The sequence below is a fragment of the Pezoporus wallicus genome, unplaced genomic scaffold, assembly GCF_028554395.1.
Source record: "Pezoporus wallicus isolate ANWC-B61680 ecotype Strahan unplaced genomic scaffold, APGP_CSIRO_Pwel_v1 contig_3812, whole genome shotgun sequence".
Classification (NCBI taxonomy): domain Eukaryota; kingdom Metazoa; phylum Chordata; class Aves; order Psittaciformes; family Psittacidae; genus Pezoporus; species Pezoporus wallicus.
Window position 1 is genome coordinate 952,046 of NW_026639618.1, and position 12,518 is coordinate 964,563.

The following is a 12,518-nucleotide window of genomic DNA, read 5'->3' on the forward strand; positions in this document are numbered from 1 at the left end:
CATAGTAGAACATATCCCAGTCTGTGTCAAAGCTGGCTCTTGTCAGCTTTGAAGAGATTTTAAGTGAGGGAGAAGGGAAAATGGCATGAAAAAGGTTTCCAAACATTCTTTCTCGGTTGCTCCTCCTGTGCTCTGTGTGAGGGAATAGTGTAGCTCTGGGATTTGGGGAAGGGTGACAGAAACCACGTACTGTGAGTGTAAACTTGCTACCCTCACAGTGGTTCTCTGAAAAGCCACCCTTTGGATACTTGCTGTGGTGGCCTGCTGGCAATGTACAATTTGTTTACTAAACAAGGAATGTAATTGGAATGTCCCTTTTGAGTTAATGAAAATATAAAACAGCTTTTCAGAGTACACCAAGGCCTCTAATTGAATTATCTGTGAGCCTTGTAGATTAAAAGTATTCTTTCATCCATCCCTGGCAGCCTGAAGTAGGTGAATAACTGAAATTCAGAGAAAAACCTTATGAAAAGGAGACCTGGCAGAGGAAAGAGCAAAGGGCCAAACCCTCTGTAAAAGGATTTTTCTCCTCTGAGATGCCCATTGTCTGTACAGCAACTAATTATGTGTGAAAATCATTAAAGATCTGGAAGCTGTGGCACCCATCAAAGGGGCCAGGGGTTCCCATTGCCTGCAAGAAAAACAAGCTGGCTCCTCTTTAAAATGTTCGCTATGTATCAGAGGAGTCACTTTTTAAGGGTACATTGCAAGCATGGCCTTAAGCACGTGAGCGGTTGCCAGAAAACCATCAGGAGCAGTCCTACAGGTAGCACTGAGCTTGCTACATCCTTATTTGCAGTCTGTCCTTCAGACCACAGATCTCACCCTAAAAATGCCTGGGGCAATGCTGCCCCAGCACTGAAAAGGCATCCAGAAGCAACCAGAGCTCAGGCGCATCCTTGATGTGGTAGGGTCTATGGTGTCCTCATACTGTGTGAATCGAAGCACTGAATCAAAGCAGTTTTGCTCCTGTATCAGACAAAGGTGATGGACAAGTCTCTACATAGCTGCTGAACTATATCAGCCGTCCTTGTACACTTTTGTCCACCATCACATTTATGTCTGTTCCTGCCATATGTCCATGCAGAAAAGCAAAGCCTTTAGACTGACTTTGCAGAGGAAGCCTGAGGCCGACCAAGACGTGAACACACGTCTCCTCTGGTGTTATCGCAGGCCCAGCCATCACGTTCTTATACACAAATAAGTTAGATTTCACCCCTGATGCACATAAAAAGATTTCTGGATTTGGTAAGGTAAACCAGAGAGGTGCATATGGGAAAAGGTGGGATTTGCACTTCAGGGGTGAGTATACGAGGAGCAAAGGGGTTTGCAAGTAGCAGAAAGGATGCTTCACTGCACTTGGTGGTTTTTTCTTAGACTCTGTTCTCCCTTTTCAGGTTTGTACTTGAAGACTTTGATCTATAGGCACAGTCTGTCTAGGAAAGGAAAAAAACCAAAGTTTGCTTCTTGTATAAACATTTACAGCTTCATTGACTTGAAATGGAATTTCACCTGGGAACATAAGCAGTGACCTCAGCTGAGATGAGCAGAGCATGGAGAAGGACACTGGTACTTGTTGCTTAGAGTTACCCAAACAGTGCTGGTGCATTTTATTGTGGTGGGAGATCTGAGGAGTGCTGATTTTTCTTTCTCTATTTCATCATGTTTGAGCTAACATTTTTGGCTTTGAAAAAGGGTTAACGTTGAAAATTTTTTGGAGTGAATGGTAATCTTACTTGGCTGCAGCACAGATCGGTGCACTCTGGATTGTACATGTACAGGAACCAGAGTGAAGAAACTGTGGTGCAAGTGCCAGAATTCTGCAAAATTCTGGCTAAGAAACTGGCCCTAACCATCGTCTAGAATGTATAGAATCATAGAATCATGGAATAGTTAGGGTTGGAAAGGACCTTAAGAACATCTAGTTCCAACCTGCCTGCCATGGGCAGGGACACCTCACACTAAACCACGTCACCCAAGACTCTGTAGAGCCTGGCCTTGAACACCACCATGGATGGAGCATTCACAGCTTCCCTGGGCAACCCATTCCAGTGCCTCAGCACCTTCACAGTAAAGAATTTCTTCCTTATATCCAATCTAAACTTCCCCTGTTTAAGTTTGAACCCATTACCCCTTGTCCTGTCACTACAGTCCTTAATGCAGTCCCTTCCCAGCATCTCAAATGATACTTAAATTTACTCCTACAGAAGTATTTCCTGTTATCTTTATGATAAGTCCAGTTATAAAACCTTTAAAACTTGAACAAATCCTTCACTTAGGTGCCTGTAAGCAGTATGTTTTTTGCTTTATTTTGTAATTTGCTATTACACTTGTGCTTGGTATGGCACTTGCTTGAGCTGGATTAATTTCCCATGCTGATTTGTTCTGAATGTGCCCTGTAGGATAACAGTATATTTGCAGCCTCTCTTCTTCCTTTGTAAGATTTGCTATTACCATTTACGGGACAGCATGTTCTCTTTTGACACCTTCCAGCAGTGTCAACTGCCTGTTGAACAGCACAACATCGGCTTTTAAAGCCTGATCCAAGCCCCAACAAAACCAGGGAACAGTAATGCAATTCAGGGGGTTTAAGGGAAAGCGGTGGCTTTTATTAGGTCAGCTGTTACATTTGGAAAGAAAACAGACAAGCTTTCAGGCACACAAATCCTTCTCCAGGTCTGAAATAGCAGCAGTATTGCTTACACCAGCATTCCTCAGCAGTAAGACAGCCATGGTCCCAGCACAGTTTTAAAAACATGTGTTTAAATGTGTGTGTATTGCATGGTCGTTCTTACTGAGGAGGGCTTTCCATCAGGCAAGCAACTTTCTTCTCCCTCCCCTTCCCAGTATACACCCCATAAACAGGGGGTACATCCTACAAGGAGAGGTAGTATAAGGTAACTTATTCTTGAGAAAGTCTTCAACACCTTATGGTCGTGCCACATCTTCTCCATAGACACGCTGCCATTGGGAAGGATAGGGGCAAAGCTGTGGGCTCTGCTGTGCAGCTGGCAACCACAGGATAAACACTGGAAATTCTGGCTGCTAATATTTATGCCTGTCCAGCAAATAGTTTTGGGACCAGCTGGCAAAGTTTTATTCCCTTTCTTGTGGTTGCTTTTCAGGGAACAGTGTTTCCCAAAGTTTCTGGAGTCACAGCTGAATGAGCAGCCACCTACTAACAAAGCCTGTGATTGAAAATGCTACACAGGCAGGATGGTTCTGTGGAAAAGCAATGAGCAGCTTCCCACTTGGGAATTGCTTGTGGCCACAAAATTGAAAAATAAGAAATAACATCCCAGTACACTGCCTACTTATGCCTCCAGATTATGGATCTGAACGTCCTGCTTTTCATCTTATGAGAGGTTTCATATTCATATTCATTTTTCATCTCTGGAAATCTTCAAAAGTATGTACTAAAACTCTTTCTAACTAGGCAGCTGCTCAAAATTTAGATGTTAACATTAACCATAATATTTATTAAATGTTAACATTAACTGCAGCATTTCTTTCTACATTCCCACGCTAGGAACTGGGGTGTTAACTGTAGTTAACTGGAATTAAGAACCTGAGGATGCTTTTTGCTCGTGTGAAGATTTCCATGGTACATTAGCTGTGAGAACTCTGGATTTTACATTCTTCTTGGAGTGTATTAATAGGTGTGTTAATTATGTGGCTTCTTTATTTGACCCTATTTGAAAATGAAAGGTTGAACTTCAAGAAAATTGCCACCACAAGAAAATTGTAAATAAGTATTAACACTTCTGAAGAAATTAAAAGGATGAACTGTTTATGACTTTAAGTTGATTAATGCAGAGACATGAACAACCAATGAACAAGTAATACTGTAAACAGGAACACGACTATTAGAAAAGCTTAATTGAGAAGGAAAAATACCTCTTAAAGATTATGCAAGCCAAAAATCTTAGTTTAAGATCTGCTTTGGGCATTGGTGTTCTGGTGTGAAGGTGTCTGCAATTGTCTTGAAAGTCCTTAGAAGCTTAGAACTTTGTGGTACTCTGTCTTCTCATAAAATACAAGTGTTTCAAATGTGGTTCTCAATCTGAATCCATCACTTAAGAAATATTGCACTTAAGGATCTGAATCACCATTCCTGGCTGTGCCACTCCCAAGCCTGGCCAGCCGTTGATTGAGCCTTCTAATATGTTTCTCCACCCAGCGATGTGCCCAGTGACGCATGCCTGTGGCAACTAAGCTGGCATCAACCATAACACAGTGAGAACCGCTTAAGTCTTAAAGAAGGACTTGTGTAGGCAACCAGATTCTCTGGTGAATGTCAGCATTTGTTTGATTCCCTTTAGTACTCAGGGAAGACACTGGGGTGTGAAAGCATGGCTACAGCAGGAAAATGATGAATTTGTCTATGAAAGACAAGCTTCATTGTATTTGAAACTAAGACCCTTAATATTCCCATATATTTTAAGACACTTCTACGCTGCCAGAGTAGATTAATTGAAATCCAGGATTCATGCTTGGTCCCCATAATGCTAATTGTGTAGCCATGCAGACTACCACATGTCTAACCTGCAAAGTACAATTCCACATCTGGATCCTGCAGCCAGTAAAGCTCTCTGACACTGCAGTCTTTAGACAACTTCTACAGATGGGTTTGGAATGTGGATGCAGATCTATCACTGCGTAAATGCTTCAGATCAACACCTTGTTTAACTTGGATCTTTTTATAAATTGGCAGTTGTAAAACTGAAAGAATGGTATGAAGGAAAGAGAAGCAATGAAAATCATGAACTGCTGAGGAAAAAGCTCCTAAACCACTATATTTTACTACCTGACATTCTTTAATAGTTACTTTATTGCAGCTTTTTTTACCCATGAAAACAGAAACAGCAGCAGCAGTGTCCAGCACTCAGGTTAAGGTGCCAGCAACACATGAATGGTGCACATTATAAATATACATTTAAGGTCTTTTCATGCATACCACAGCTAAATAATACCCAGCTCTGTCTTGATGGTCCTTCCACTACTGCATTTAAGGAGTAGCCTGTAGCAGGGGAAGGCTACAAGAGCTGTAGAACAGCAGATGTCATTGCACTTTCCTCCAGTTCTGCAGCAGCTGGTTATAAATTCATGTGGGAGGTATCAAAAAGCCAAAGTAAAACTCTTTTTTGTTCATTATCTCACCTAGGACTTGAAACGTTCGTATTGTGCGCTGATCACTTTGCCTCTTGTTTTACTGACTCTTGCTCTTTTTCAGGTGCCAGGGGACAACGAGAAGCACTGGAAGCCAGTGTTAGTGGTCTTGACGGAGAAGGACCTCTTGATATATGAGAGCATGCCACGGATGAAGGAAGCTTGGTTCAGCCCTTTGCATACCTACCCCCTGCTAGCCACCAGGTACATGTGATTTTTTTGTTACAACTGCTTCAAGAGTGGTGGGAGCAACTTAGTCAGCCAGGAACAGCTGGTGTATAGCTGTATATCACACTTGAAATGCCGTGGTTTGAAAAGCAGATTATTCTTCAATGGGCCAATGTGCTCAGCTGAACTCCTCTCTTCTCCATTTCAAGTTCTGGCCAAGGGTGATGGCCAGAAGCACACCAGAAGAGTTATGGATGAGGCCATTTGGCCCAGATGCAGAAGCAGGAGTGCTGAAAAAGCCAAGAGCTCTACCTCCCGAGATGTCTATCTCAGTGCGCAGACCTGAGGGCTTGGAAGAAGCACTCAGCTGCTCCTCCAGGCTGGAAAAGGTGACATTGTTGCCCTGAGTTGGATGTGCTGGTGTGTCAGTTCTGCACCACCAGTCTGGGGCTTCTGGGGATCACACTCATGATGGAGATGCTTAATTTCAGCACGGCTTCAGTTCCTGCTCTAGCAAATGAATTCCTGGCATTTTTAGCTTCAAATGGTGCACTTGGAAGACCCATTCTTGAATCTAGGTTGGAACTAGCCATCTGCAAGGTATCCATCAACACTAATTCAGAGAGAGCTTTCCCATGGTTATCTTTATGCAGTGGAAAGTGTCCGTGCTTCTTGACATGAATCTTAATCACGTACCTCTGCCAGTATGGTCAAAGGGCTTGAGAAAGAGCTGCCCTTCCATTGTGTTGGCCATGCTACAGGCCTTTATTGTACCATTTTCAATGAGTTCTCATTCAGAAGTGCTGGTTTCACAAGGTCAAAAGCAGTGGGTCTTTTATTGCACTCTCATTAGTTAATTTTTGTTCTCGGTCTCTTGGTTCTCTCTCCAAATGAACTGAGGCTTTGCTGCTAAATCATTATGTTAAAAAACCAAAACCCCTCAGTGAATTACACAGATGGTTGTTTTGCCTCAGCCTACCTACACATGATGGAGCTTTCAGACTTCCTGGGAAGCCAGCTTCTGACTCATCCTTTGTTCCTGTCACTTGAGGTGAGAGCCCCAAGCTTTGCAGCTTACAGCCTGCCACGTGGTGTGATGGTGAAGGTTGACAGCTCCAGATGACAACTGGGCAAGGCACTGGGACCAGAGGCTGTGTCCAGGTCTGTCATTGAGCCTTAGAGTTTGTGAAGCAAGAGCTCCCCAGCAAAAGGTGATGTGTCTCTCCCCACTGCTTCGGGGTGTAATTTGTACATGGACCCAAATCCTCCTCCTTGAAGTGACTGGAGATCCTGCAGAGCACCCTGGCCTTCCTGACCACATGTTCTCATATGTAAAGGCAGCTCTTTGGTGGTCACTGCCAGCCCCAGTCAGCAGTGACCAGCAACTTAACACATTAAACAATCCAAGTCCTTGTCTTGGAGGGCCTGTTAATTAGTTTCTCTCAGGTGTTCAGGTTTGATTGCAGCTGGCTTGCCTTGGGTGGGGATAGTCACCTCTCTGTCTGATGGCATTCACTTGTGAGTGGAGGAGCTTCAGCCTTCAGGCTGGAGCAGAATGAGAAGGAAGATGGTCTGTCAGAAAGACAGGACGCAATTCAGAAAGGACAACTGCAAAGTTCAGTGCTGGGGAGTAATCAGCTGTGCTGGTTTGGGGTGGAAAATAAGCAACAAAGTGGTTGCTGTGCCAGGAAGTGTCTAGGCAATGTCGCAGAATTGCTTAAATCTGTGGTGTTCTGTTTTTGAGAGGAGAAGGCAAAGACAAATCATCTTGGGGTTTAGCAGAAGTGCTACATGTTGGGCAGATGTAGTAATCATATCCAACTGCAGAGCATGAGTAAAGCCTCAGGTGATGATAGACCACTTTCACGGGAGGCTTCCAAAAAGATGTCAGTGAATTGTGGAAGGTCTAGAAGAAATCAATGCAAATGTAAGACCCAGAAAACACTCTAAGTAGGGAATGCTTAAGAAACATTATCCATTTATAGAAGTCCATGGAAAACATGTAGATGGTTTTCAAGAATGAAAATGAGACACAAGGGTGACAGGAGAGCGTGTTTACCAGGTCCCTCCAGAATACAACAGGGCATGGTCAGCTGCTATGCTAACAGAGAAATGCTGTGCCCTATTGTGGCAGGGGAGGTTTGGTGTATGTTATGGGAATAACTTGGTGTGCAGGTGAGGTACTGGATTAGATTCCCTAGGAAAAGTGTACAGTCCTCATCAGTAGGGACTTTGAAGGATGGGTAACCCTCAGGAGTGTGTTCATGCTCTGGGAAGGGGGATGCACCAAATGGCATTTGGAGAACCATTCCAGCCCCATCTCTGTGATTTCTTACTAATATCACTGTGAATTTAACACTTGTGTAAAAAGACAGCACATACACAGAACCTGACATTCAGAATGGAGTCACAATCTGATAAATACATATAAATACATGAATCCCCAATGTGAGCAGAATACATAAATTGACAGATTCCCCAAATTATTACACCTCCTGTTTTGGATGATTGTGATTAAAACCCTGCAGGATCCTGCTTTTATGATCTGTCGTGCTGAGTACAGTTATACAAGAAAAGAAAAGAGACATACACAGGGATTGCTTTTGGTATCGACTGCTGTGTTCACGCTCGGTCAGTGATTACCCTCCTTGTGACAGGTTTTTTAATCCCCTCTGTGCATTGATCAGTGCAATCTGGAACTTTTCACCTGGAAAGTTTGCAGACCACATGTTGTAATCTTGGCTGCTCCCCTCCTTCAGATTTTTATGAGTACTTGGGAAAACATTTTTGCTTAGCTAATGCATATTTGAAAAGCTGCTGAAACTGGAAAACTTCAGTGCCAGATACTGTAGAGAGAGTCATGCTTAATCTACCCAGGACATAATGAGTAGAGAAAATTGGAAAGCGGTAGGATTACGATCTTCTTAGACTATTTTAGCAGCAGAATTTCAGCATGTCCTTTTTGTTTGTTGATAACTTTGCCTTCAACCTATGGATGCTGTTAAGACCAAAAAATACTTTCCAGACAGTCTTTCGGAGCTTTGTGTAGAATATGAGTAATACCTCACAGAAAACTGAGATCAGATTTAAGTTGTTCCTTTAAATGTCTGCACTGGGAGGCATAGTAGCTGGCTCACAGCCCTGACTCCTAGGACCTTTCTGTCATAATCCCTGTTTCAGTGTTTCTTTATGCCTGAATAACAGTGCCTCCCTCTAGCTTTAGAATAGGGATCAAGTAATTAGATCTTAAAAGTCTGCAATCGAATTCCATTATCTATCATAGCCAGATATGAAATAAAGGGGGAAAAAGAAGGCAACCCATGTTGGACTCTGATTAAAGATCAGGTAAGTAGCTTTTGTGTAAAGCTGAGGTCTGTAACCAGAAAGTATTAAAGCAGTTTGATGGTTTATGCCATGGCAAGATGGGGAAGGAGCTTCAGCACTGATTAGTCATATGTGCAAGCTGGCAGAGGGGAAGGTGGAGAGCACTGGGGCCCCCCAGCACCCCAGGAAGGTGTATAAGGTGCTGTGTAAGTTCTCTGCTCATCTTCCCAAGGCAGTGAGGGTGGTTGTAGCTGCCTCCATGCAGAGCTCAAATTGAGATCATAGGTTTCCAGAATGCTGCCATTCCAGAGCAGGTTTCAAATGCTAAGCGAGAGCAAGGAGTGGTTTCAACATAAGAAAGGTCAGATGATAGTGGCACACAGGGCAGACCTTCAGACTGTCAGTGCACTTGTATCATGGGCTCTTCTGAAATAAATCTTGAATGAGCAGCTGAACACTTGCTTTGAATGTCAGTGCTGCTTTCACTGTCCTTTTTGAAGAGGCCATTAGATTTTGCTGTTGCAGTAACTGGTTGAAACTTTCCACAGCGTTGGATGAAAAGCAGGTCGCAGTGCATCTTACCCAGGACTTCATGTACCCATCTTGCTATCACACCGCTGCAAGGAGCAATACTAAAAAAATCCCTAAAACACAGAGAAACAAGGAAGAAGTAAGATTGGAACTGTCTCCCTGGCCCCTGGAGTATGCTGAGTTGCATTTTACAACCGCTGCCAGTTATCTGTGCTCTTTGCAAACAAGCTTGATCGTGATGACCAACCTTCTCCTGCCCTCTTGTGGCTCTGGCTGCTCTGGGAAGGGGTGTTCGGGCTCCTGCGTACAGGAGACATCCCATAAACTTCCACAGAGCAGAGTAACCTTCATGGACTGCAGGTGAATAGTACCAGAGGCAGCCCTCCCTGCACACCTCTGCTGTGATCAGAGTGATGGGAGGCAGGGATAAAGGGAGCCCTTCTGTGAAGTTTCTATTTTTTTTGCCTTTTAAGGTATTTTTGGGGTCTTTAGCGTAACATCTTGTTTATGTAAATGAAGCAGCTTACGTGAATGCAACTTTATTAAAATCCTCGGAATCCTTTGACCTGTACCCAAATACATCAGTACTGACAGCTGATACATAAATACTATCAAATGTTCCCCTGCATATTTGTCTAGGTCATGTTTAACTTCATGTTCCAAGGCACAGTCTGGAGATGTATGACAGAAAAGTCTTTTTAAATAGTGACACTAAATAATGCAGATCGGAAGGCAGGCAAGAAATAATGTTCATGTTGGATATGTCCACACATTTTAATTTGTAAAGTACATCTTCATTCTATCCCTGTGCTGAAAAACCTACAATGGCAGTGCTTTGGAGAAAGCATGAAGATGTAAGGGAGCTTGAGAGGTGGATTTGGAGGGAAATAAAACACTGGAACCATCTGTCTGTCTCACAGTATCATAAGTATTAGAAAACAATTGTTAGCACTGCTGATGAGCACTGTATAAAGGAGAGGGGGTGACACAGGCAGAAGCTGGAATAGGTTTATTTGTAGTGATAAACTTGATGTGATTTCCCAGGCTGCTGTCCTGCAGTCACCCCCAGCAGCAGAAGGCAGCTTGAGAATGCTGGCTCTGCCTGCACTAGGGTGACTGGACTGGAGATTTCAGATCCTAGTCTCCTGCCTTATTTACCAAGATGCAGCTTCCCCTCAGAGCTTCCACCTCCTCGTGCCAAATGAGAATGAGTTACAGGTTTTGGGCTGTTTGCTGCTGAGTCCCCCACTGCAAAACCTGCAGGTGGAGGCCTTGAGTATCAAAACTGAGAGGGGTGTTAATGCAGCCCTTCTAGAGGCGGAAAAGCATTTGGGGAGGGCAGTGGTGCCTCTCTGGAAAGAGGCTTTCCTGCCCAGTCACGGTGCAGGGCAGGACTGAGCAGGATACTCCTTATCTCACCCCCCGTGGCTTCCTGGGACCATGAAATCAAGGCAGATGCTGAAAATCCAAGGAATTTTACCATGAACCTGAGCATGAACAAATCTTGCAAACCTTCCAAAGGGGTATGAAAGAGGAACACTTCTGTCTGGCACAACGCGCATCCTAAATGCCAACACGGACTGTAGGGAACTGGGAAAATTCCAGATGCCCTATGGCTAGTGTCACAATAACAGCTAAAGTCGTGCTGCTTCTTTCCTTTCTGCTTTTTTCATATTAAAACATCTCTGTTTGATGGCATAGTTCTAGAGTGTCAGCTAAAGGCAACTATTCTTCCAGATGCAAACCAATAACTTGAGGGTGAATTAGCATGGCGTAGGTGATTAGTATAGTCTGATGTTTTATCCTTCAGCACAAGTATTCTACTACTATGCTACATACTTACTTTATAGTCTCACTTGAAGTGTATGGATTGCCTATAGAAAGAGAAACAGAAGACATGAGAGAGAAATAAGAAGTCATTTTGTGACTCCCTCTGAGGGTCAGTCTCTGGACCTCAAAGACTGATGAGCTCCTCTGGATTATGTTTTCAACTGAATTAGTGTCATGTCCCTGAGTGAATTCTGTATTCACTGTCCACACTTCAGCAGGGGAAAAAAACAACACAAAAGTGCAGCTTAAAGAAGAATTAAATATTCTGAGGTATTAATTTTCTCACTCAAAAATATTCCCTGCAATTTAGTGTTTGCCCAGATGAGTGAACCTTTGCTGGTCACAGGAGATCAGCTGTTGATGCCAAGTAAAAAATGTTAATTGCAGCAAAATGGAAGAGAATTTCAGATTACAAGTAGCTGCAACATCTTGCGTTTTACATATTCCTTATAGGAACAGTATGCACAAGACAGTACTTAGGCATCTGTGCATTTTACAGAACGTCTTACTTTATCCAACAGCATTTATCACTGAGTTTGCCTGCAGATGTTTAAGCTTCATGGCGAATGCTGCGTGACAGTGAAAGTTGGATTCAGGTGCCACATCTGAGCGAACACTTGTATCTGTGGACCAAACCCCATCACCACAGGGCAGTCAGTGACTTCTCTCAGTTCCTTATCTAAAGTGGTGTTTTGTACAATTTATTGGGAAATTCTGGAACATTCCTTGCTTTTGTACTCCCTGCCTTGCACTGTCACTCTTCTGAGTGTCACTAGGAGTCACTTTTTAGGCTCTAATACAAAGGAGATGTGTATTCTCATGCTCCCAACCACTTGCACTTAGGAACATGCAGAGCAGAGCTGTGCTCAGGTGTGGATTTAGGCGCAGTGTTCTGTGTCAGTGTTATAATTCACTCGTGTTCTCACATCTGATTGCAGATTGGTCCATTCTGGCCCAGGAAAAGGCTCACCACAGTCAGGGATGGATTTATCTTTTGCAACCCGTACCGGTACAAGGCAAGGGATAGAAACCCATCTGTTCAGGACGGAGACTAGCCGAGACCTCTCACTGTGGACAAGGAGTGTCGTGCAGGGCTGCCACAACTCTGCAGAGCTCATCACGGAAATCACCACATGTGAGTAACGTCTGCAGTAACGTGCCGCATCTCCACCCCGCCTCATGACACTCATGGGTACTTCTGCTAGAGCTGATTCATTTAAAAAACTGCATATTTAGGGTTCTGTGTGTTTAAACCACTGTCCCCTTGGTTTCTGGCACGTTCTCAAGCATTATATTTACCCAGCTCTGCACACTTGAGAAAAGTGAAAAAATACAAACCAGTCCAATAGCTGTATTTTGACAGCTGGCCATTTCTGACCCTGAGCACCAGCATGTCACTTCTCAGCACTCTGTACATGCAAAGTGGACTGGAATAGAAGCAGACTGGTCATGCCCTGTTTGGCCAGGTAGTGCTAGCCTGAGTTGGATGGCTCTGG

General features: G+C 43.7%; 1 protein-coding gene across 1 annotated transcript in view; it reads left to right on the plus strand.

Annotated features, from left to right (window-relative positions):
• SNTB1 (syntrophin beta 1) overlaps window positions 1-12,518 on the plus strand; it is a 114,476-nt gene that overhangs the window by 96,480 nt on the left and 5,478 nt on the right. The window contains exons 4-5 of the mRNA XM_057415270.1: window positions 5,234-5,373; window positions 11,961-12,157. Of these exons, the coding sequence (XP_057271253.1) occupies window positions 5,234-5,373; window positions 11,961-12,157 (337 nt within the window). The remainder of the gene's footprint in view (window positions 1-5,233; window positions 5,374-11,960; window positions 12,158-12,518) is intronic.